The 26,304-nt window shown below is 38.8% G+C and overlaps 1 protein-coding gene across 4 annotated transcripts in view; it reads left to right on the top strand.

The window, feature by feature from the left end:
• Positions 1-419: 419 nt before the first annotated feature.
• The window catches only part of KCNT1 (potassium sodium-activated channel subfamily T member 1), a 186,531-nt gene continuing 160,646 nt past the window's right edge, over positions 420-26,304 (top strand). For all 4 annotated transcript variants that reach the window (XM_027869623.1, XM_027869624.1, XM_027869625.1 and 1 more), the window contains exon 1: positions 420-530. In XM_027869623.1, the coding sequence (XP_027725424.1) occupies positions 436-530 (95 nt within the window). In that variant the 5' untranslated portion in view covers positions 420-435. The remainder of the gene's footprint in view (positions 531-26,304) is intronic.

Raw genomic sequence — 26,304 nt, forward strand, 5'->3', positions numbered from 1 at the left:
GGTAGGGGAGGGGTGTGTATGTGACTGAAAAGGGCTGGTTCCTATCCTTCTCTCAGCTTTCTTGGCTCCCCTGTTGGAGAAGGGGCGGGGAGACCTGTGTTTTGGAGCGCCACCACGGAACTGGGGGCCAGAGCCCTGTTCGCTGCAATGCGCGGAGGGGGTGGGGTGGGAGAAAGAGGGAGGGAAAATGAAAGAGAGGAAGGGGGAGGAGGGCAAACGGCTACCACCGCCTGAGAAGTACCCGGAGTCAGGAGACGGAAGGACAGCTGGGTTGGGCCGAGCTGGGTCAGGACTTGGAGCGCTGGTAATAAAGTCTCAGCCTCTCTGAGTGGAGTGTTCACTGTCTGTGCGTGCAGGCTGCCGAGTGGTGGGGGCAGTGGTGGAGAAAGCAGCGGCAGCCGGAGCGGGGTCCTCCTGGACATCTCCTCCCTCAAAATGAATGACATGGACTCCGAGGTGCTCCCTTTGCCACCTCGATACCGTTTCCGGGACCTGCTACTGGGAGACCAATCATTCCAGAACGACGACAGGTAATGGGGTCGAGCCAGGGAGAAGGACGTGCCAGGGTCAGGGTATTGGGGGAGAGGAGGGATAAAGATGTGTTGTGCGATCTCTGAGCAGTGCTGAGTCCTGGGTTGGACTGACTTGGCCTGAGCAGGCTGAGGGTTGTGTTCTGTCCATGGTGCTGAAATTGTGTACCTTTGTATTGTATTCTCCCACCCTCTACTGCATTCAAAGCACTGCCTAGATATGCCTTTAAAGTTTTGGGGGCGTTTGAATTTTAGCGAAGACAGACGAGAAGGGGGAGTGTCTAACAAAGACCTGAATATAAGTAGAAAAGAGTCTTGCTTTTTGCCTTAAAGAAGTGGCCTCTTGTGTTACTGACATTTTAAAATTGGCCATGGAATTAGTAGTTCCCAAGACTTGGGAACTTGGTCACATATTAATTGACCTGTTTGATTGCTAGGTTCCTCACCTGGCCTAGGAAAGTTCATTCGACTCCACCCCCCCAACTCATCTACATGTAGGTTCACAAATGAAACTTGAGTCCTGCAGGAACTGAGTCAGAAGAGGTAGCTTAGAAAAATAATTTAATGTAAAGTGGATTGACAGAATGTCAGCTGATAAACTAGCAGAATAATTTTGGGGGGGAGAATTTTTAAGTGTTTGTTTCTGGCAAAAAATTATAGCTATCATTGATAAACACTTTAGCACTCTATAACTAATTATAAAAAGCTTTTTACCTCCTTGTATGAATATGAGTGATCTTTTAAGTCATACTGTCAGGGAACAAAAGCTAGTATGGTGTCTCTCTAGCCCAGAAATGCTTTAGTTACATTGTGCTTTTAAAGTGGTAGGTACCTGTCAGATTCTCAGATCTGATTCACTCCACTGCGCTCAAAATTAAATAAATATGTTTAAGAGGGGTAGTTTTTTCTCTCAACAGGGGCTACGCAGTTTACTGGATTAAAGATTTCAAGATTTACTTTCCTTAAGTTGAAAATTGATTTTGAAGGCCATAAATTGACCTCTTAGAATACCCTACCCATCACTAAAATTAATGTCAGTGCTTTGGAAAGAATCAAAGAAGCCACAAGAAACTTGTTCACAACTAGGTTAAAAAACAACAACAACAACATTGTAACTGGAGATGAAATGTTCAATCACATGTCACAAATGAATGTTGATTTGTGTTTGGTAACTGTGATTGGACTGTAATACATTGAACAAAAATTATTTTAATGCAATTAGAGCCATAGAATTTAGAGCTGAAAGTCCCCTCAGAGATCATCTCATCTAAATGGTTAATTTTGATTGGATTAATGTGCTCTGGTAATAAAGAAAATTCTTTAAGAGCAAATGCCCAGTTTCTGACCTATATTTAAGTGGCCAGAGGAACATTTTGCATTTCTGTGTAACTACTATTCAAACCAATCCAACGTTATTAAGTGTTAGATTTGTTTTGTTGCTGTCTTGGGTTTTCTTGACTATTTTCCTTCTTATATTGGTGCAGATCTGTAGTCTTATATGTACACTGTGGAGTTGTGCTTTTATCGTCCCCCCAAAAAAAGATTTAGTGATTCATCTCTCTGGATAACTTATTAAATTGTCTCAAATCCATTGAGCTTTCTGTTTGGTTGTGACTTGGAGAATTCTGGAAAACAATTCCACCACCATAGGGGTTCTTCAGATATTAGTGAAAGAGGACGGTAGCACCTATCTCTTCTGAACAGTGCTTAGGACTTTGGCTGTTTGACAAATGTACATTTTAGCATTTTATATAATTGTATCTTTTACATTTGGCTGGTGAAAAGAACATGCACATGGGCCATGCCTTCTGACCCAGACAATGCTGAAATAAGTGAAGTATTCTTCTCCCTGTTTGTGGTGGGAGGAGGGGAAAGAAAGGAATAGGAGAGTAGCAGTAGAAAAGGGGTGAGATTAAGTAGAAATGTGTCTTAGGATATAGCAGGAAGAGGCTGATCTCTGGGTTATAGGCCCTATGTGTCACATCTCTGTGTCACATCTATGTGTCACATCACCATTTACTGGATAGATCTGGACAGTTTGGGCATGTTAAATGTCCTGTGGTGTATGTGAATGTATAATAAGGAATCATATTATACTAGAATATTTGGCAATGATTGTAGCTGCTAAAGACTCTCTTAGCTTGTGCCCATGGTTGTTCCAAATCTAGACTTGCTGGCTAGATTGTGTTTGACATCCTTTAATGTTAATATGTAAACAAACTTCCTCTCTAAGCAATAAAATCATTAAGTAAATTGTGTATAATAGGAATGCATACTGTCATCAGATCTTTATTTTAAAAGGTCAATTTTTTTTTGCATTTTTTGAAGGAATGACACCATCAAATCCTTTATTTTATCCTGATAAAATGAAGTATAACTTTAATAGCCACCTGACAATTTTGATGCTTCCTTCTCCTTCCTCTCCTCCCTCACTTTGCCTTCTCCCTCCCCTCCATAGTGAGGAGTATGGACTGGAAACAATAATCATTGAAAGCCTAAGAGTTCTGTGAACTTTTGGGGCTTCCAACAACATTCCTGGGGTTGTTGCTGGCTTGTGGTTCTTTAGTGTCTTGCTTTCCTCCTTTATAGTTGACCAGCTACCAGCATGAAGACATTCAGAGTCCCTCGAACATAATAAGGTCTTGCAATAAAAATGTTTATTGGGTTCATTTATATTGTATCACTGAAGAAGTAATGAAGAGGACAGACAACTCCAGAGGGGACCAATGGAAAACTAGAAACCTTTTCTGTGGTTAACTTATGACTACTTAACTTTCTTAGTTGCACTGGACAGTGACTCATTCTCTAAATGTGAATCTCTGCTGGAATGATGATAACCCTGTGCAGACTAGGGACTGTGACAGAATGAGGTGATAAATCAGGAAAGTGATTTCAGCTTCCAAGCCTACTCTTAGAAAGGTTTGCTGGTAGGTGTGAGAGCCTTGTGCCAATTGACTAATTTTATAGCAACTGTATCCCTTTGCATACAGCTCATGTAGTAGTATATTCAGCATGTGGGGGTGGCATCATGATTAAAGAAGGGGAGTGGTTCAGAAATCTTCCTGGGAAATTCAGTGGCTAAGTTTGGCTTAAATTTTGCTGAAACAGATTTGGAATATCTAAAGCCCAAGGCAAAAAAACAAAGGTCTTTCTGCCTTCAGTTATATTTACTTTTATAAATTAAATCAGCATGCCTCACACACAGAGACCCCCCCTAAAAAAAAACCATTGTTATAACTGAGGTCTTTTACTAGTTCACTCACTGCTAACAGCCTGTGTGTGAAGACAAGGAATTGGCAACACTAATTGGATATCTTTCTCTCTCCCCAAACCTAATTACCCAGAGATGAGGCAATCCACAGAGGCATTTAATAAGATTGGCCTCCACCTTGTTCAGGTTGAAATCCTCTCTGGAGATCTTTATACTCATGTTTCTCCCCATATGTTCTTCCTGCCCTTCCCAGGGAAGGAGAAAATAGGAAGGGTTTTAAGCAGGGGTAGGGAAAGGGACAAGGAATCTGGATGATTTGAACAAGAACTACTCTCTACCTCTCATCCTGACCAGGAAAAGGAGAAATGGGGGGGGGGGGTGTAGCATTGAACTGAATTGAATTCAATTGAAATTAGAGCAACTGGAAAGGTAGCTTCACGTAGGCTTAAGTAGGATGAGTTTACCAAACAATATTCCTTCTCCATGCTCTTTCTTCTCACTCACTCAATCTCAGGAGTATGAATGTCCTTGCTTTAGATCATTGATTCTAAATCCTCCCTGCCATAGACATCTGACTCTAGATCATAACTCATATTTATGTAGAAACTTTAAGATTTATCAAAAAAAAATCTTTCCTCAAAACAACTGCAAGATAGATCATGTGAAATTATCATCATCCCTATTTTATAGATAATAAGATTGGGGTTTAGGTAGTTAAAATAACTTGCTGAAAGTCACACAACCAACACCAAACAAGTTCATTACTTTTCTTAGTACATCACACTGAGTCCTGCACCTATTGCTAAGTTCTAGATCTCCACCAGACACATGAGTCTCAGTTGGGAGAAAGAGGGTGTGCCTGCTGAAGCAAACAATTGCTCAAGTTACCCTTTGTTTCTCCTCCCCCAGAACCTTATTTCAAGAAATGGGCTTTTTAGCTCTATTCTTGGGTACTTCCTTGGTCACGAATGGCCTCTCACTACCATTTTTCATTCAGGTCTTTACTTTCCATCCACTTCTTGCTACATCTTTCTTCTCTTAGTCAATTCTTCTCCATAATCCCTCTTCTATCAACATCCCCAAGTTTATGTGAGAAGTGGTGATAGTGCCATTATTCAGAATCCATGTCCAGTTATTAGTGTGTTTCCAGGGGGCCAAAGGCTATTATTTTCCAGTGGGAATAAAAACATATGCTATAGTGAGTCACTACAGACTCAGGGTACAGAATTAACAATTGTTACTACAGCATCAGTGCTGGTAATGGTATGTGATTTTTAATATACCCACATAGGTAAATGGTGATAAAATTGCCCAGTAAACACCAGTGTTTCACTCAGAGAACTTGGATCAGTTTAAGACAGATTAATGAAAAAAGAATGGGAAGCAAATCCTTAGATATCATAGCTGGTTATTTTGTTGTTCTTGTTTGAACAGAAAAAAAGGAAGGAGGAGGGAAGGTTATTAATTACCTGTTGTTGAGTTGGAGAGATTAAATCCTGGAGAAATTGCTGGCCAGGAAGGTGTTCAGCAAAAGAGACCTTCAGAAGTCTGGATCATCATTAATTTTACAAAGTAGGGAGTAGACTCTGGGATACAATTTATTCTGTCAGAAATACTTCCTAAAGTCAGTCACATGGACTCTGCCACCAACGATTCTACCTTTGACAGTGTCCCTGAGGGGTGGTTTAGGAAGGTCGCAGTTAATTGCTATCCTGAAATACCATCATCATAGGCAAAGGGTTTTGCCCAAACACTTCTTAAATTTCTCTTTAGGATACTTTGAATCTGTTATGTTTTAAATAATTTAGTGAAATATCTAAAATTGTGGAAAGAAAGTATACTTATTATTTAAGTATATTTTTTATTATTGTTGTTATTTAAGCATTATATTATTATAAATATTACTATATTTAAGTATAATAAATATTATTATTATTTAAGTATGCTTTATTATTATTGTTATATTAATAATTAGCATCCCACATGTTAAATTAACATTTTCTAAAGATCTTCCACATATATTGCAGAATTATTGCTGATCTGCATTGGTAAAGAGGATTTCTTTACTAGAAGTTCCTTATACCAATGAAATTATTGGATCCTTATGTTCTCTCTTCCCCTTCTCAAAATATAAACAGCATTGTATCACATAAAAAAGATTGAACCCTAACCCCAACCACAAAATGATCCCTAATCATGGCTAGAAATTGAAACTGCCTCCGGGCATGGACTAATATCCAACCTGACTGGCTATCTCACAAAAATATGCTTTTGTTCACAAGACTTAAATGAGAAAACTTAGATGGGTTGGTGAATCCCATCCCCATTGCTAGAAGAATAGCTTAGCACACATGTTCTACTTATGATGTATCAGAGACTTTTGATATGATGGATCAGTCATTTTTCTGAATCTCCAAATCCCCCCCCCCATAAAAGGGGGATAGGTAATTAAACATCAGATGTAGATAAATTTCAGCTAAATCCACAAAAAAAGAAAAAATAAAAGAAAATAACCCTCAGACTACCTGAAAGGGTAAAATCCTTATTATGATTTCTTATCAGAGAACTCTAATACTTAGAGCATTCATTCAGAACCCCTCCATCATCAGCCTCTGTGGACCAGCAGCCGGAATATAAGTAAACCCAAAGGCTTTCTCGGGGATGACCCCAGGGCAAGAACCCTTTCAACACTGCAGTGACTCTGCAGGAATACCCCCATATTCCAATCCCACAAAAATTGCAAACGCTAATTCTACTGAGCCACACAAAGGAAAGGAGGAGAACAGAGGAAATCTGGTCAGGGTTCTGGCATTCATGACTGTGATGGGCCTGAAAGAAGGGAGACTAAAAAGCATCTGGGTCAGGCTGTCATCCCAAAGGTTATTCAGGGCAGGAACCAGGCCAGAAAACCCTATATCACCTGGCACAACAAGGCTGAGGAAGTTTTGCAGACCAGTCTCTGGAGTCTACCTACTTGTAAAAAGAGAGAAGTTAGAGAGTGAGTCACGGTGGAATGAAAAAAAAAAAAAAAGGTCAGAGGAGGGGGCTGCAACATCAAAGATATCAAGAGAAAAGGTCTTAATAAAAAACCAGTGGACAAAACAAATAAATCAAAAAAGGGTCTGAAAATCAAAAAGGAGAATGAATAAAACATCAAAGAGAATGTAACTCTATTAACAAATATTATAACAAAGGAAAGTGAAGTAATGCCTGATGGAAAACAGAATCTTATGGACTCCCCAGAGAGCATAGATCAACTACAAACTGCATAATAGTTTCAAAAAGAAATAAGAAATTAGGAATTAAATATAAGTCAGAAATTGGAGCTCACAATTTAGAATTTAAAAATCACAATTAGCAGATTAGAAAAAAATGAGTCCATGATGGAGAAGCTTCCTTAAAAAAATTATAGGAGATTGATGTATTTGGAACGCAAAAATACTGAAGTCAAGTCTAACAGAGGGTCAAAAGCATTCTCTTCAATGAGGAGAAATTTTTTTCTGACATTTTCCAACCTTTTTAATCTGTTGAAAATAGATAAAAGATTGGCTTGCCAATACCAAGTACTTTTGCCCTCAAGAGTTGAAGTGAAGCAAAATATTTTTTCAAACAACTACTTGTGAAGAAGGGGTTAGTGGGGGGTCCCCCAAAGGCTGCCAGAAATATCAAAAAGAAAAGCAACAACCTAGAAACTTTGGGAATGGGGACCGCCTACCCAGATTGAGGAGAGATGGGTTGGTTACATCAAATGAGTTGCCTTTTGGCCTATCCTTCACTTGTACTCCTGCTGTGTACCTTCTGTCATCTCCAAGAAAGAACTCACCCCAGGGTATCCTGGCAAAAGTATAGTTGTTTTACTTATTATCAAGTAGTGGGGAGGTGGGAAGGCAACAGTAGATTTCAAGAAGGGACAACTGGAGATATCATAGCCTAGGGGTTACAAATCTTAGATGTAGTAAGGAGCCCTAGAGCAAGGCTTAGGGAGTCACTGCAAAATATCTAATATCAATTTGTTTGCAAATAGATATTCCTGTCATTATGGTATAAGAGAATGAGGACCAGCCTGGGAATCAAGAAACTTGGATTCTAATCCTAGCTCTGCCACCATCTTCCTGGGTGACTTTGGACCAGTAATATTTAATCTCTGAGGCTCAGTTTTCTCATCTGTAAAATAAAGTTGCAAACTGGAAAGGTATCCCAACCTTCCAGGGACCTCAAGGTTTCTTTGCAATTCTCCCCCAACTGTTTCCTATTATGTATCTGTTGCTTTCTTTGTGTGAATGTGTAATCACATTGTAGCAGTATGAATATATTAGTAGTATAAATTTAAGACAAATATGTGATTTGAATTAAAACACTGGACTAGGTGAAACTACTCTCCAGTAGAATCTTTCTGCAAATTTGAATATACTCTTGGAAATTCAAACAGTATCATTCATTCATGAATGCTAATGACTTCAATGGAGATAGAACTTCTTGCTCAAAACAAAGGATTAATCTTGTGAAGAGAAGTGCAAACATGATAATAACATATGAATTTAGTAACTGTCCTGGGCACAGTAATGGATGATAGCTCCTCACCTATGATGCACACAATTCAGAGTCTGGCCAATGGTTTTTCTTAAAGAAAGGGAACAGGTGGATGACTTTGCTGAAATGAATATTCTATTCATTCCTGAAGAGCATCTTCCAGAACATCAAGTTCTTGAGCTTTTTTATTTGTTTTTTGAGCACAATCAAAGATAAAACAAATTTCTACACCAGGTATAAACACAAAAAACACTCACAGGCCAAATTGAGCCAATAGAAAATATTTATAATTTAATAGTTTTATAATTTATAGTCAGAAAGGAGAATAGAAGAATAATGCAGTCTCTTAGATCCACATTAGGAAAATTGTCTCTCCTATTTTGGATCTGTACAATGTTATTGCCCTGCTACCCTTTATTCGTCATTCTGGATGCTCCTGACCCAGTATCAATAGGATTTGAGCTTGAGCTGTGTCTCCAGAAATTGAGGGATGGACTGAGTAATCAATACTCTCATTGGATACCTACCCCATCCCCCTTGTGACCAACAGCATTTGTGAGATATCTGGATAAAGTAAGGGAATAGGTCTGCATCCAGGGCCAGAGCCTTGGCTGTGTCCAGGGTCAAAGCTCAATCAGTGATTAGGGTTAGTGTGTGACTAGAAAACAACTATTGTTTTTTTTTCTCTATGTATATCTTATTGTACAAATGAATAGTTGTGACCTGTATAAATGGTTCTATCTCTATTCCTCTGGGACAGGCTTAGAATTCAATGCCATTCAATATAAATTTATCAAATATCTTCTATATTCCAGGTACCAAGGATACAAAAAACAAAAAAGTCAAAATAGCTCTTCCTGCCAAGGAGCTTACATTTTATTAAGGGAAATAAAAATGTATGCAGATAAGTAAATACAATATACTACATATATGCAACGTAACAAACAGCAGGGGTAAAGGGTAGGGATCAGGAAAGGCCTCATTGCAGGATGTGACTTTTGAGCTAAATCTTGAATGGAAGAGATAGGAATTCTAAGAGGCAGAGTTGAGAGCATTTAAGGCATGAGCATCAGACTGGGCAAAGGTACAAAGAGTGAAGGCAGAATATCCTGTACAGGAAACAGGAAGTACAAGGTATTCCAAATGTCTTAATCCAGCTTTAAGCTTCATGAAGATTTTAGAACACCCTATAGATTTACTTGTTTGGAATATAGTGTGTTAAGGGAAGAGATGTGAAATAAGCCAATTATAAAAGGCTTTGATTGCCAAACAAGGGAGTTTGCATTTTATCCTAGAGGCAATAGGGATAAAAAACTGAAGTTTCTTGAGCAGCAGAGGGAAATGGTCAGAACTGCACCTTAGGAATGTCAGTTTGCCAGCTATCTGACAGTCTGGAGATGAGAGAGATTGGAGTGAGCGAGATCAATTAGGAGGCTATTGAACTAGTCAGACTAGATGAGAAGTGATGAGGAACTGAAGTAGGATAGTTGCCATTAGACAGAAAGGGAGAAATGTTAGAAATATTGTGAAGGAAGAACCCAAAAGAGTTGGTACTTATGGGGAGGGGGAGAAGGAAGGGAAGAATTGCAGGTGCAAACCCAAGTGGTCAGAAAGATAGCGGTGCTCTTGAAATAAATAAGAATTGAGCTCAGGCTGCAGTCTCAGCTTCTAATTTAACTTTAATTTAATTTTAATTTAACTCAAATATTCAAATGGACTCATGAGCTCACTGAAAATGGTTATTTCTTCCAGCAGTGGTGATCACAGTGCCTGACCATGACATAAGAGTCTTATCCATGTTCTCCCGTAAAATTTCCATAGAGTATCTACCCAAAGTGCTGGAAGCCTTCCTTGTTTTCTCTTGCCATCCTGAGGATAACAGTGGAGCACATTGGCTGGCTATCAGTCATCTCTCTCTTGATCACATGACTAGATCATTTCCTTTTCCAAGCTGACATTTTAAAAGGGTTTTTGTTTCAGGGAAAAGTCTGAGGTTACCAAAGGAACTTCTTAATTTTACAAAAGCAATCCAGCTCACTCTCCTCCATGTATTTAATTCCTGGCCCAACTTATTATCTTTTTTCAGTGTCTGTCCAAGATCTGTAAGATGTATAAGCTCTATATGTCCATCTAGTTGTATGTCACAATCTTCACAATAGGCATTTTTCATTCACTTGTTTTTCCTTTGTGGATGATTAGACCAAATTCTTCTGAGTGGTGATGGATCTCATTCAGGAGGCCCTGCAGCATTCTGGAGTTTGATGAAACCAATATAATACCTTCTGCAAAAACAAGCATTTTTAGAATCTTTCCATCTGTTGGAATCCTTCTTATCTTGGACTCTGCATTGGAGCCTTTCGTGACAGTGGCAAACACTTTTGGAGACCATGTTTCTCCCCATTTTATTCTGGGCCTATGATTAATGATCAGGGATTCATCAAACAAGGTTCTCTCTATTGCTTTGTCTTCCAAGGAGTATTGCAAAATTATAACGAACATAGAAACCTTGGTAGAAAAGAAACTTTAAGGTGACATTTTGCACTACCAAATCAGAAACTTTTTATAATTAATAGTAAAAACTGTACTGTCTACATCTTTTCATAAAATTGTGATGATGTAATCTATTGTGAAGTATCACTTGTGAAAGCCTATCTTTTACCTATTAATGCTCTCATCAAGGATGCCTTTGATGCATGTGTATCTTATTTTTTAATGTGTACATAGTTGAAAAAGTTGAGAAATTGTTGATTTTTCTCTAAGTTGCCTTTTTCTTTTTTAGTATTGATAAGACCTGAGTTTTTTTCTTCCGCACTTTTCTTTATGTACCTTATGAATATCTTCACAATTACATTACCTCCAGAATGGTTCTCCTCTATATACATTTGGTCCAGTCTAGCTGCTTTCCCTCTTTTTCTTCTCTTTAGTACCATTTCTTCTTCTTCTATAAGCAAATCCAGAACTGTGATGTTAGAGTGCAAATGTGGTGGCTGCAGCTTCCAAGAGTTTGTTATCAAAAGGTTTTTTTTGTTGTTGTTGTTGTTGTTTATTGTTCTCCCAGTTTCATTCTTTTTTATCAATAAATTTATTTATTTTTAGTTTTCAACATTTACTTACACAAGATTTTGAGTTCCAAATTTTCACCCCATCTCGCCCCTCTCCCCACCCCAAGATGGTCTCTGAATACCCCTTCCCTTAGTCTGCCTTCCCTTCTTTCTCTCCCCCACTTCTCTTATCCCCTTCCCCTTCTATTTTCCTGTAGAGCAAGATAGATTTCTGTACCCCATTTCCTGTATTTCTTATTTCCCAGTTGCATGTGAAAACATTTTTTTAAACATGTGTTTTTAAGACTTTGGGTTCCAAATTTTCTCCCTTCCTCCCTCCCCACCCACCTTCATTGAAAAGGCAAGCAACTCAATATAAGTTATACATGTGCAGTTATGCGAAACACTTCTATAGTAGACATGCTGTGAAAATCTACTCTATTTCCCTTAATCCTATCCTGCCCCTCCATTTATTCTATTCTTTCTTTTGACCCTGTCCCTCCTCAGAAGTATTTGCTTCTGATTACCCCCTTTCCCAATCTGCCCTCCTCTCTATCATTCCCCTACTCTCTTGTCCCTTTCCCCCCCAATTTTCCTGTAGGGTAAGACAGATTTCTATACCCAATTGAGTGTGTATGTTATTCCCTCCTTAAGTCAAATACTATGAGAATAAGATTCACTCATTCTCTCTCACCTTCCCCCATTTCCCCTCCACTGTAAGAGCCTTTTCTTTTCTGTTTTTTGTGGGATAATTTACACTGTTCTATCTCTCCCTTTCTCTTTCTCCTAGTATAATCCTCTCTCACCCCTTAATTTTATTCTCTAGGTATGACCCCTTCATCTTCAACTCACCCTGTGCCCTCTATCTATCTATCTATCTATTTATCTATCTATATATGTATATACATATATATATATATATGTATATACACATATATATGTATACACATGATTTTTTCCCTCCAACTACCCTAATACTGACAAAGGTCTCATGAGTTACAAATATCATCTTTCCATGCAGGAATGTAAACAGTTCAACCTTAATAAGTCTCTTATGATTCCTCTTTTCTGTTTACCTCTTCATGTTCTACTTGAGTCTTGCATTTGAAAGTCAAGTTTTCTATTCAGTTCTGGTCTTTTCATCAAGAATGCTTGAAAGTCCTGTATTTCACTGAATGACCATTTTTTCACCTGAAGGATTATACTCAGTTTTGCTGAGTAGGTGATTCTCGGTTGTAATCCTATCTCCTTTGCCCTCCAGAATATTATATTCCATGCCCCGTGGTCCCTTAATGTAGAAGCTGCTAAATCTTGTGTTATCCTAATTGTGTTTCCACAATATTTGAATTGTTTCTTTCTGGCTGCTTGTAATATTTTCTCCTTGACCTGGGAACTCTGGAATTTGGCTACAATATTCCTAGGAGTTTTCCTTTGGGGATCTCTTTCAGGAGGAGATAGGTGAATTCTTTTCATTTCTATTTTGCCCTCTAGTTCTAAAATATCAGGGCAGTTTTCCTTAATAATTTCTTGAAAGACGATGTCTAGGTTCTTTTTTTGATCATGGCTTTCAGATAGTCCAATAATTTTTAAATTCTCTCTCCTGGATCTATTTTCCAGGTCAGTTGTTTTCCCAATGAGATATTTCACATTGTTTTCTAATTTTTCATTCTTTTGGATTTGTTTTGCAGTGTCTTGATTTCTCATAAAGTCACTAGCTTCCAATTGCTCTATCCTAATTTTTAAAGAAGCATTTTCTTCAGTAAGCTTTTGGACTTCCTTTTCCATTTGGCCAATTTTGCTTTTTAGGGCATTCTTTTCCTCATTGGCTTTTTGGACCTCTTTTGCCATTTGGGTTAGGCTATTTTTTAAGGTGTTATTTTCTTCAATTTTTTGGGGGTCTCTTTTAGCAAGATGTTGACTTGTTTTTCATGATTTTCTTGCATCACTCTCATTTCTCTTCTCAGCTTTTCCTCTACTTCTCTTGCTTGCTTCTCAAAATCCTTTTTGAGCTCTTCCATGGCCTGGGACTGATTCATATTTTTCTTGGAGGCTTTGGATGTAGGAGCTTTGACTTTGTTGTCTTCTTCTGGTTGTGTGTTTTGATCTTCTTTGTCACCAAAGTAAGATAATATAGTCTGACTCTTTTTGCGCTGCTTACTCATGATCCCAGCCAATTACTTGAGTTTTACACTCTTTGTTAAGGTAAGAGTCTGCCTCCAATGTGGAGAATGTACTGTCCCAAGCTTCAGGGGTTTGTACAGCTGTATTCAGAGGTACCCTCAGGTGGTATGATAAGGGGTGAGGTGTTTCCTCTCTACCACCACAACAAGCTCCACCATGCCAGTGCTCCTTCTGGCCCAGGACCGCCCCTCAGAACTGTGACCCAGATTCAAGCAGGGGAAAAGCAAGAGATTCCTGCCTCAGCACTGGCAAAGATATCCCTACAATCTCCCTCTAATCAGCCACTCAATTCCCCCTCAGTCTCTGGGCCAGAAGCTCAGGAGGCAGTCGCGGCCCTGGGCCGGGCTCAGGACTTGCACTTGAGACATAGCTTTTCTCTCTCACTGCAGTCACAGACTTTTCCCACTGACCTTCTAAGTTGTCTTCGGTGTTCATGGGTTGAGAAGTCTGGAAACCACCACAGCTGGCTGTGATTCAGTCCTCTGAGGTCTGCTCCAGGGTCGCTGTGGCCTGTGCACCAATGCCAAACTGCGCTCCTCTCCCCGCCCAGCATGATATACCTTTCTGATCAACCATCCAGGTTGTCTTGTGCCAAAAATTTGTTTCCCTCTGTCTTTTTGTGGGTTCTGCTGCTTTAGAATTTGTTTGGAGCCATTTTTGTACAGGTATTTGGAGGGGTTTGGGGGAGAGCTCAAGCAGGACACTGCTTTCCCTCTACCTTCTTGGCTCTGCCTCCCAGTTTCATTCTTAAATGCCCTCAGAAGAATTGCTTAGTTGGATCTCTCATCAAGCTTTCTCTAAACTGGGTTTTACTCTCCCCTACTTTTCAATGTTTTATGAAAAAAATTTTATATTCTTAACAAATATAAGCGTTGGCTGCCACCCACCAATTTGATAAATAAGTCAAGTGTTTGCTGATTTTAGGTTCTTGGATTACCTCAGAATAGTGATTTATGTGTAGCTAGATAGTGCAGTGGATAGAACTCCAACTTTGCAGTCAGGAGGACCTGAGTTCAAATCCAGCCCGAGACACTTGATAGTTACTCACAATGTGACTCTGGACAAGTCATTTAACCCCAATTGCCTCACCAAAAAGCAAAAAAACAGAATAGCCATTTACTTACATCAATTAAACTTCCATTAAAAATTAGCATTAGTTTCTATGTCCTTTCTTCTACCCATCTCTTTTTTTGGTTATCAATAGCCATTTAATTTGATCTTATTGGAGATGTTTTAAATGGCATGCTTTCTTTTTCTTATTTTTATTCTTTGAATAATTTTGATGGTTGTTTTAGTAATTCATGGTTGGACTAGACACAGGATTCAAGAATTACAGTCCCTCATATGTAATATGTCCACTCATTGGATCACTGAACAAGGACTACACATTTAGAATTACAGTACATAAAACTGTGTGATGCTTATCACCCTCTACCCTCTTCCCTTCTTTACCACACTGCCTCAATAACAGCAAAAATCAGTAGGACTGAGAGTCATTTATCATATATCTCTTTTTTTTACATGGGTTGCCATAACCAAGTAATTTAATACCAAGTGACCAGCCCACTGATGGTAAGCCTCTTTGTACCTGGCTAGGCTACTCTTCATAAAACCAAGTTAGTCTATTCCCAGGATTGTACTGAAAGTCTTTCCATCATGGTAGAAACTGCCAGTGCTTGGTCTCTACTAATATAGCCTTGGAGAGCTTTAGTGAGGCCAAGAGTACCTCTATGCCACAATGGGGCCCAGGAGTCAGACTTTGTTTCACAAAAATACTTTTAAATATTGAAGTGATAATTTCACACTTTTTAAAATGTTTCTGGGAATAGTATTGACCTCCTCTTTACACTGAAGTATGTGGATTAATGTAAACCCCTAGATAAATGAAAGCTGACTTCAATACCAAAGTCAAACTTGTGAAATAATTTTATTTGGATGTTGCCAAACATTTATTCTATGTTCATTTCAATGAAAAATTTTATTAAACATGTATTCCCTGTGAAGGGGCAGCTAGGTGATACAGTGGATAGAGCACCAGGCCTAGAGTCAGGAAGACCTGAGCCCAGCCTTGGATACTTGCTAGCTGTTTGACCCTGAACAAGTCACTTACCCCTATTTGTCTCAGTTTCCTCTTCTGTGAAATAAGTTGGAGAAGGAAATGGCAAACTACTCCATTATCTTTGCAAAGAAAACCCTAAATAGGGTCATGAAGAGTTGGACATGATTTAAATGGCTGAATAACAATAATTCTCTATGAAAGACACTGTTCTCATCAATGGAGATATAGATATGAAAAAGGACGTAATACATATTCTTAAGAAGTTTGCCACACTAAATCTTTCCTCCCCTTCAATGCCAAATTCTTGAAAAAAGTAGTTTACATTCATTGCCTCCACTTCCTCAACACTCATGTGTTCCTCAATTAACCCCCTGCCATCTGTCCTCCACCCCCAAAATTCAACTGAAACTGCTCTCTTACAAGTTACCAGGATTGATTAACTGCCCCATTCTATGGCCTTTTCCCATTCTTCATCCATCTTCCATCTCATAAACACATGTCCCCCAGAGCTCTGTCCTGAACTCCTTTAGTTCTCTCTACATTTTCTTCCTTGGTGATTTCATCTGCCCCCATGGATTCAATTTTTATCTCAACGCAGATAATGCCCAAATCTACATATCTAGCTCTAGTACATTTTCTGGTGTCCATCCCCATATCACCAACCATTTGCTTGATATCTTCACCTAGATCATAAGATCATAAAATAATGAATTTAGAACTCGAAGCCAGCATGAAATATCGAAAGAAGCCACAGCACTAAAGTCAGCAGACCTGGGTTCTTATCTCTTCTGATACTTGGTGCCTTTTCAACCTTAAACAAGCTATTTTTCACATCTATCTCTTTCTCTCCACTCACACAACCAACACCTTATTTCAGGTCTTTATCACCTCTTTCCTGGACCATTGCAATAGCCTCTAATTGGTTTCTCTGTTGTAAATCTCTTTCTTTTCCTTCTGATCTTCCACAAAATCGACAAAATGATTGTCCTAAAACATGTTTGACCATATACTCCTCTGCTCAACAAGCTCCAGTGGCTCCCTGTTGCTTCCAAGATCATATATGTGTGGCATTTAAAAGACCTTCACAATCTGACTCCAGTCTACCTTTCCAGAATTATTATGCATTACTCTCCTTCCTACGCCCTAACTCAACTGGTCTACTTGTTTCTGACACATGACATTCCTCAAAGCTTTTGATCATACTGTCCTCCATGAGCAAAATTTGCTCACTTTTCCCCTCCACTTTATAGAATCCCTAGCTTCCTTTAAAATTCACCACTTTCTACATCAGACCTATCCTGATCTTCCTAGCTACCAGTGCCTCTCTGACCCCACCAAGATTAATCTGTGTTTATTTTGTACATATTTGGCACTTCCTGATACATTTACAGGTTGTTTCCCTTGACAGGATGGAAGCCCTTTGAAGACAAAGACTATTTAATTTTTTATCTAGTGCAGTGCCAGTACTCTAGATAGGTAATAAATCTTTATTAATTTATTGATAAATCTCAAACCTAGAATGTCCAAAATTAAACACATCATCTTCTCCCCCTAAATCCTTTCCCCCTCCAAACTTCACTATTTCTATTAAGAATACTACCATCTTCTCAATTATTCTAGTTTATAACTTTGGAATTACCCTGATTTTCCTTCTACATCAATCCCTATTTTTAATAAATTATTGCCAAGTCCCATTGAGTCTTCCTCTACAGCATCTCTTGCATCCATCCCTATTTCTTGACTCATAAAGCCGCCACCTTAGTGCAGAGCCTCATCACCTTTCGACTAGACTATTGTCCTAGCCTCCTAATTGTTCTACCTGCCTGCCGTCTCTTTCCCTCTTCAGACTATTCTTCATACAGCTGCCAAAATCATCTTCCTAAGGTGCAACTTCAACCATGTCACTTCCCACTTTGAGGTTTCAGTGGTTCCCCTTTGCCTCTAAGTAGAGATATAAATTCCTAAACCTCCTAACTCTTTGACCACCACAGTCAATGCATCAGAAGATCACAGGATCATAGATTTAGTCCTGGAGGGAACTTTAGAAGCCAGTATCAGGTGCACCTCCTTCATTTTACACATGAAGAAGCTAAAGCTGAAAGAGAGTAAGTGATTTGCCCAAGCTCACATGGCTAGTAAATGTCTGCAGTAGGATTTGAATTCAGGTCTTTCTGACTCCAGAGGCCAGAACTCTATCTACTGTGCCACCCAGCTGCCTCTTGTCATTCATCCCTTTTTTCCTTGAATTGTAATGTCATTTCCCATTCCTGGAATAGTCTCCCTCTTTATCTTCACCTTTCAGAATCTATCTTCTTTTAAGTTTGAACTCTGTTGTCACCTCCTCTATGAGACCTTCCCTGATATCTATGACTGTTAGTACTTATCTCCCACCTCAGTTTTCTAAGAGCAGCTTATCTGGTTCTTCCCTTGTCCCCTTCACTCCATGCCTTCTAATATACCTATCTTTATACATGTATCCCCCCAGCACATACAGGGCACAGCACTGAGCCTGAAATCAGAAAGACTCATTTTCATGAGTTCAAATCCAGCCTCAGACACTTAATAGCTGGGTGATCCTGGGTAAGTCACTTAACCCTGCTTGCCTCAGTTTCTTCATATGTAAAATGAGCTAGAGAAAGAAATGGCAAACCACTCCAGTATCTCTTCTAAGAAAACCTCAAATAAGGTCATAAAAATTCAGGCACAACTGAAAATGACTGACCACCAACAACCCCAGTAAAACGTAAGCTCTTTGAAGGCAGAGGTGGTTTAATTGTTTTTGCATCCACAATACCTGTTATGGAGAGATAAGTTTTGTGTCCTGGACTCATTTTTCAGTCTGGTAAAGCTTAGGACTCCTTTTCAGGTAAATGCTTTTAAATGAATTAAATAAAATACATAGGATCACAAAGAGAACCAAAGGTTAGTGAAAATAAAGATAGAATTTTTTTCCCATTCAAGGTCATTGACTCCCTAAAATTTATCTATGGGTCCATGCTACAAATAGAGAACCCCTGACCTTACAAATATATGTTGAATTGAAAGAAATTTAAGCTAGTGATTAACATAGTAAGGATTATAACATGTTTTGTTTTGTTTTGTTTTTGTTAGGCAATGGAGCTAAGTGACTTGACAGGGTCACACAGCTAGTAAGTGTTATGTGTCTGAGGCAGGATTTGAACTCAAGTCCTCCTGAATCCAGGGCTGGTGCTCTATCCAATGTCCCACCTAGCTGCCCCAGAATTATGGCATATTCACAACTAAGTATGCTGTAATGGAAAATTGTCTTTGGAGTCAGAGGACCTGGGCTCGAATCCTGCCTCTGATGTTTACTACCTACATGACCTTGTACAAGTCACTTAAACTTCCTGGACCTCAGTTTACTAATCTGTAAAATAAGGACACTGGACTAGATGGCCTCTGAGCTCTCTTCTAGCTCTAAATCTATGAGCCTATGAATGAACAGCAATATAGTGGACAGAAGGCTGGCCTCAGAGTCAGGAAGACCTAGGTTTAAGGCCTGTCTCTGACATGTACTAGCAAGTCATTTAACAAATTAGTGATCTAGGCAGCTCTCCAAGAGTATAAGTTACAGGGGAATAGAAAGTCCACATTGATGCTGGAAGGTTCCACACTGAGAAGTTCACAACAGCAGTGAAATTACAGGTCTAAAATGTGTGGAGATGGGGTAGCAAGACATAATGTCACGAAGCAAAGAACAAATTCAAAGAATCCTAGGAAATTTTGAAGAGGAAGAGACTAGCTTGGTTTTTTACATTGTTGGAGAACTAAACAAAAGGAAATTTATATAAACTAAAACAGGAAAGGCTACTGTCAGACATAAAGGAGAATTTCTCAGCTGCCATTGAAATAAAATATAGGAATGGGTAACTTCAGGAGGCTGTCAAATCTACCTTTCTAAAAGGTATTTTTTAAAGGACCAGATGGCTATTGGTCCTGATTGACTTGGAAGAGAATTGGACAGCACACAGTTCTACTGAAAGATGCCTGAAGCTTTTCAGGGGGAGTGGCAAGGAGGGAGGGAGAGAGGGCAGATCCTCACTACCATACAACATTTTTCTGTACCTCTTCAATTTTTTTTTACCAGACCTACAATTTCATTGGTACAGGAAATCCCAGTGAGGGAAGGACCCAGACACTTGCCATTCCAGACCTCTTTGTAACCTGAGGCTGGAAGTTCATAAGTGAAGTGGTGGATAGGGGACCCAAGCTCTTCTGCCTCTGGGATTCATAGCATTTGAGAGTACTGTGACCTTGGATCATCCTTGAGGAAGAATATACCAACATGGCAGGCAATATTAAGAGAATATTGTGTGGCTAGAATTGCTGATAACTTACCCTGAATATTTACAGAGCGAGGCTTGAAAATGTTGCTGAGCTACATAAATATAATTGGTTGTTGGTAGTAAGCATGATTAAAATAATTACAACTTGCACAAACAACCTAACTTGGTTTCGTTTTTAAGAGTTGTCCTTTCTCCATGGTTTTCCCTCCTCATTTTTTTCTTCCTCTATTCAAAAAAAAATCTTTCAACAATCTCAGGATCTACTTTTCAGGACTACTTAGCCAAATCAAAAGATAATTGCTGTAGAGCCAATGCAACGCTACAGTGTCACTGGTTGGTATTGTGATATGTCTATTTTCATCACTATATAGAACCAGTGATAATTTTTCTGAGCCTCACTTTTCTCATTTGTAAAATACAAAAAGCATCAACTTGACAAGGAAGACAAAATTAAAATACTCAAGATTGGGAGTGAGAGTGGGGAGCAGTGGGAAAATAGATATATTGATACACTGTGGTTGGAATTGGTTCAACCATTCTGGAAAACAATTTTGAATTAAGTGGGAAAAGTCATAAAATGTTTATGCCTTTTGAATTAGTGATACTACAACTTTACCCCATAGATATCAAAGAGAAAAGGAAAGGTCCCATATATGCCAAAGTATTCATAGCAGCACTTTTTGGCAACAAAAATACTTGAAGCAAAGTGAATGCCCAACAATCGTGGCCATAGGAAATTGCCAAGAAATTTTTGGAATATGAGTATAATGGGATATTATTGTTCCTTAACAGTTCATTTGGAGAAACATGTGAAGATTTGAGTGAACTGATACAGAATGAACTGAGCAGATCCAGTAGAACAATATACACAATGTCTACAATAATGTAAAAGAAAAATACAATAAAAGAAAGCTAAATTCTGAGTAATCATGATGACCAATCTTGGTCCCAGAGAATAGATAATAAAATGTACCTCAATCCTTTCAGTAAAGAATTGTGGGGCAGAGTGGGGTGAGCTATGGATGCTGAATGTTCCAAACACTGTCAGACACAGTTACTTTATCTGCACATTTTACTTAACTGTTTTGGTATTTGGTTTTCAGTTTGTTTGTTTGTTTTTTTGCTGAAAGAAAAAAATGGTAGTGTGGAGGGGGTGGGGAAGTAATATCACTGAGAATGACTATGATATAAAAATCAAAAGGTATGTTTTTTGGTTTAAAAAGTTTACTTTTCTGAATCTCTATTGGATAGCCTATTGATTATATTCTTGAGAAACTTAAAGCAGTAAGTGCTGAGACTAGAGCTTGTCTATACTTGTGAGTGATGACCCACAAGGTTGATTCTCTACCTAACCCAGAATTAATGTTGTGCACACTTTTTGTCCCTTGCGAGTGGCAATCAGGACCTCCCTGTGGCTCTTAGATGGTATAAAGTACTAAGGCAGTACCTTACAATAGGATGGATATACCTTCAGTTATCCCAGTAATATTGCCCTTCAAAGATGACCCTGACATGTGCTGGAGTGAGCAAGATCATTTATGTACCTCTCCTAATGGAAAGTTTATTCAATTTGCTGGAAGTACATTTTGGAACAAATTCATATTTTTAATCAAATTAGGCATCAAGGCATTAAGAAAACTAATTTTCAAAACTTACAATAATTTTACAAGGAATTATTAGATTATTCTTTGGGGATAATGATAAAGAGGATAAGAATAATTGCCCTAACTTGAGTGAAAGAGAAATCCAAGATTTTGATATGAAGTGATCATGAAAGTAAGTGGTGAATAAGAGTTTTATGGTTTACCAAAGTCATAAGTAATGAAAACTGAAAGGGACCCCACAAATGTCTAGTTCTACCCATCCTCCTCATTTTACAGGTAAGAAAACTGAGGTCCAGAGAAATGCGCTGACTCACCAAAAGTGACAGAGATTTTACACTGGGGTCCTTTGAGACCATATAAAGTGTCTGTCTACTTCCTAGGTCCAAGTTGCAAGTATCTCTTGTGTTTCTGGTCTTTTTTTTTTTTTTTTGGTATAATGTTGGTCTCCATTAGAAAGGTCTTTGTTTAGCATCAGGGAGGGAAGGTACTTTAGTTAATGACTCTCAAATATCAGCCCAGGTTGGAAGTAACTGGAATCAACTTCATTGAAATTTCATCATTTCAGGTTCTCTTCCTGCATGGTTTCAAATAATACAGAATTTTTTAAATTCCTCTCCCTGCATCCCTGCCTCAAAGACCCAGGTGGGTTATGGAATTCCACATAAAATATCTCCAGTTTCCCTAATTATCCCACTTTCCTCCTAATATATAACCCACTCCTTCCCTTTGGCCTCAGAAGGCTCAACTAAAAGCAGATCATGACTCCATGTAAGGAAAAACTTTTTAACAATTAGATAATTTAAAAGAGAAATAGGCCAGAAACACCTATAATGCCTGCTATTGGGGGTAGGCTAAGGCTGATGGATCTCTCAAGCTAAGGGGCAACCAAACTAAGGAGAGGAGAACCAGACCAGGGGGGGAAATGAAATGGGTTAAAGCTTCCAGGCTAGTCAGTATTGAGATCAGATCCATGAGTGACTGATGTACTTACAGCCTGATGAAGATAGAGAGACAGCCAAGACAGGAAAAGGAGAGAAGAGGAGAGGAGAGGACAGGGAAAAATAAAAACTATTCCCATAGCTGGATTTCCAGTGACTGGAGGTTCAAGCAGATAACAACCTTCTGGCTATATTTTAGTAGGAATTCCCGGTTCATGGAGGCATTAGACTGGAATGTTTCCATGATTCCTTTCATCTCTGAGAGTCTGTTATTCTATTTATTTATCTCAGTTTCCTCATCTGAGAAATAGGGATAATGACATAGTATATATTTCACAGAATTCTCATGAAGAAGTAAAATGAGGAGGATGGGTAGAACTAGACATTTGTGTGGTCCCTTTCAGTTTTCATTACTTATGACTTTGATAAACCATAAAACTCTTATTCATCACTTACTTTCATGATCACTTCATATCAAAATCTCAAATTTCTCTTTCACTCAAGTTAGGGCAATTATTCTTATCCTCTTTATCATTATCCCCAAAGAATAACCTTAAAGTATTAACTATTTACATAGTTAGTTACATAAATAGTATTAACTATTTACATGTTATTTATATAACATCTATTGTTAACAACTCTGGTTAGTAGTGCTGTGCAAGGAAGCACTTCAGGACCAAGGGTGGTCTCATAGTTGACCATTTCAACAAAAACAGCAAACATTTATTAAACACCTATTGATTGCAAGGCACTGTGCTAGGCACTGGGAATACAAAGACCAAAATGAAAAAAAAAAGCCAGTCCTTACCCCCAAGGAGCTTATATCCTGCCAGACTGTGTTGTGTGAATTACATAACTCATTGACCATTACCCACCAAAAGTTATGAGGAATCTAAATAGTAAAATGGGCCTCATCTCAATCTTGATTAGTATTTGGAGCCAAACAGACCCCTCTCTAACTTAAATCTGTCAACTGCTTAATATTGTGGATGGAAATGTTTATGTACATGTGTGGGTATATGTATTGCTATTTATTGTGAAAATCCCTACAGGTGACTCACAAAAAAATTATAATAACAACCTTGAAATGAGCAAAAATCACCAGGGAGGAAAGGAAACAGCCCATGCATCAAGAAGTCTGTTGAATGGATTATAATTATAACACTTCATACTTCTATAGAGGTGGTGATAGAATGCCAGGCCTAGAGTCAGGAAGACCTGGGCTGAAATCCAGCCTCAGATACTTACTAGCTGTATGACCTTGGGCAAGTCACTTAATCCTATTTACCTCAGTTCTTCATCTGTAAAATGAGCTAGAGAAGGAAATAGCAAACTACTCCAGTATCTTTGCCAAGAAAACTCCCAAAAGGGGTCACAAAGAGTTGGACACAACCAAAAAGTGACCAAACAACAAAAATACTTTTTTGATGTTCAATCGTTTTGAAAAATCAAAGGATTTTCACATATAGAACATAAAATGTTGGAGCTGGATGGACCTCAGAGAATAATTAGTCCAACCCCCACCTTTTTTTTTCAAAAGAAGAAACTGAGACTTAGAAAGGTGAAATGAATTTCCCAAGGTCACAAGGCTAAGTTAAATGGCAGAGCCAGAATCAGAACCCAGGCCTTCTGATTCTCAGTCCATGGAGTGCTTTTTTTATTCCTTTGTGTACGTAATATGTCTTCCCTGATCCAAGTGGGATAATTTTATTGTACTATTTCTATAGTGCAAGTCTTCACTCCAGGCTCCTAAGCTCAAATGCAAAGAGAGATTCCCATCTAGCCATCATCCCTGAAGCACTTTCATCTATATAACAGGGAGTCATGTCTTCACTTCCCAGCAACAATTTCACCATGAAGACTGTTCTTTGGTTATCATCTTCATGTCCATTCCACCCAAAACTTGTGCTCTGTCCCTGAGTCCTGCATCTCTGATAGGCCAGCTTTCTTTTCACATTATCTTGCTGGAGACCAGGCCTCCATGCCACTTCCAAGCAATCTCTTCATCATGATACCTACACCTCTATTCTTCAACACCCCCATTAGAATGTAAGCTCCTTGAGGACAGTGACTAACTTGCTTGCTTGCATTTGTATCTCCAGTGCTTAGCAAAGTGTCTGGAACATATAAATACTTAATAAATGTTCTATCTCTCTATCTATAATTCATGCATCCCCAAGCCATCACGAATGGCTGTCTTATATATAGGCCAATGTGAAGTATGAGACAAAGGGCGCTAGACAGGCTACTCCCTGCCAGCTCTCAAATATCTTCCCCATCCTCTTGTCACAATAATGGAAGCTCACCACGTAGAATTCATTAGATTTATTCTATATGGTTCAATAAGGCAGAGCCAAGACAGATAGGAAGAAATTATGAGGAGGTAGGTTCTGGTTCAACAATAACTAACACCTCCCACTTTAGTATTTATAAACCTTTTCTCACAAAAGTTCTCCAAAGGCAATGGGTATTATTGTTCACATTTTACATATAAGGAAACTGAGGTGGACAGAGGTAGAGTGACTTATCCAGATACACACAGTCGATGGCACAGCCAGAAGTCAAACTCTTCTTCTCACTCCATTCCAGTCCAACCTCCAATTTCCTAGAAGAAACAGAAGCTGATGAAGGTGAAGTGATTGCTCAAGTCTAGGGTCCTTTCTGCTGATTCTCTAAGATAAGGGAGGGCTTCCTAAAAGTTAGAGTGCTTCAATAATCAAACTAACTCCCTGAGAATAAATGAGTTTACTGTCAGTGGGCATGTGAAAGCAGAGTCTAGATGACCACTCTGGATATTATGGAGAGGATTCTTATTTAGAGTAGGAGATAGGACTGCACAGTCTCTAATGACCCTTGGATCTAAAATTCTCTGAGTCAGGAATCCTGGGTTCAAATCCAACGTCTGTTATTTATGACCTCTGTGATCTTAGGCCAACTCATAGTCTTTCTCTCTCTCCTCCTTTGTAAAATGAGGGAGTTGGACTATATAATCCCTAAGATCCCTTCTACCAGTAAATTCTACGATCCAAAAGTTGACTCTGTTATGTGAATGGAGCATAGAACATGTTCATTCAAAGACCACATAGATACTAGAATATTCTCAAAATTTCCTAGGCAAAATCAAGTGGTCCATATGTTTGGGTTTCTGAGGTTCTGACTGCAACATTACTGATCTACCAAACCAGCTTGGAAATACATATGTGTGGCAGGAAAAGGGATGGGAGTGGGGTATAGAAGGGCAGGGCATGTTTCCTCTTTTTTTCTTGACCCCTTAAGTTGTGAGATGGTGTAGACACAGGTGGCATCTTCTGAGCACGAAAAAGTAATTTTGTGCTATTTATTCCCAGGTACTGCAACCAGGTCACATCACACTTGCCTCAGCCTACCTGGCACTATTTTCTGGCTTCATGCCATTCCCAACAGATGGCCAAGGTGAAGAGCTGAGTCTCTCTAGGGACAGGACAGTAGCCTGAATCATGTTATGTAGAGTAGAGGCTTGGCATAGTATATTAAACACTCGACTGAGTCAGAAAGAGCTGGGTCTTAGATTTCCTCTGATGTAAATTACGTGATCCTGGGCTAAATCACTTCAATTCTTTCAGAACTCAGGTTCCTCATCTATAAAATGGGGATAAATATAGCACTTACTGCACATGGCTATTGTGAGAATCAATTGAAATAATGTTAAAAAAAATCTTGCTCACCTTAAAGAGCTATATAATTGAAAGTTATTATTGTTGTCTGCTTTTTTCTCTCATAATAGTGTTCAGTTAGAAACAACCTGAGGATGTCACTATTTGGCAATTATTCTTTTATATTTAGTGTCCTGCAGGTGACTGCCCAAATGACTAAAATGGCTGATGTTTATAATTGACTCAGAGTATTGGGATGGAAACTCTTCTT

The sequence above is a fragment of the Vombatus ursinus genome, unplaced genomic scaffold (assembly GCF_900497805.2).
Source record: "Vombatus ursinus unplaced genomic scaffold, bare-nosed wombat genome assembly UNPS02014793.1, whole genome shotgun sequence".
NCBI lineage: Eukaryota > Metazoa > Chordata > Mammalia > Diprotodontia > Vombatidae > Vombatus > Vombatus ursinus.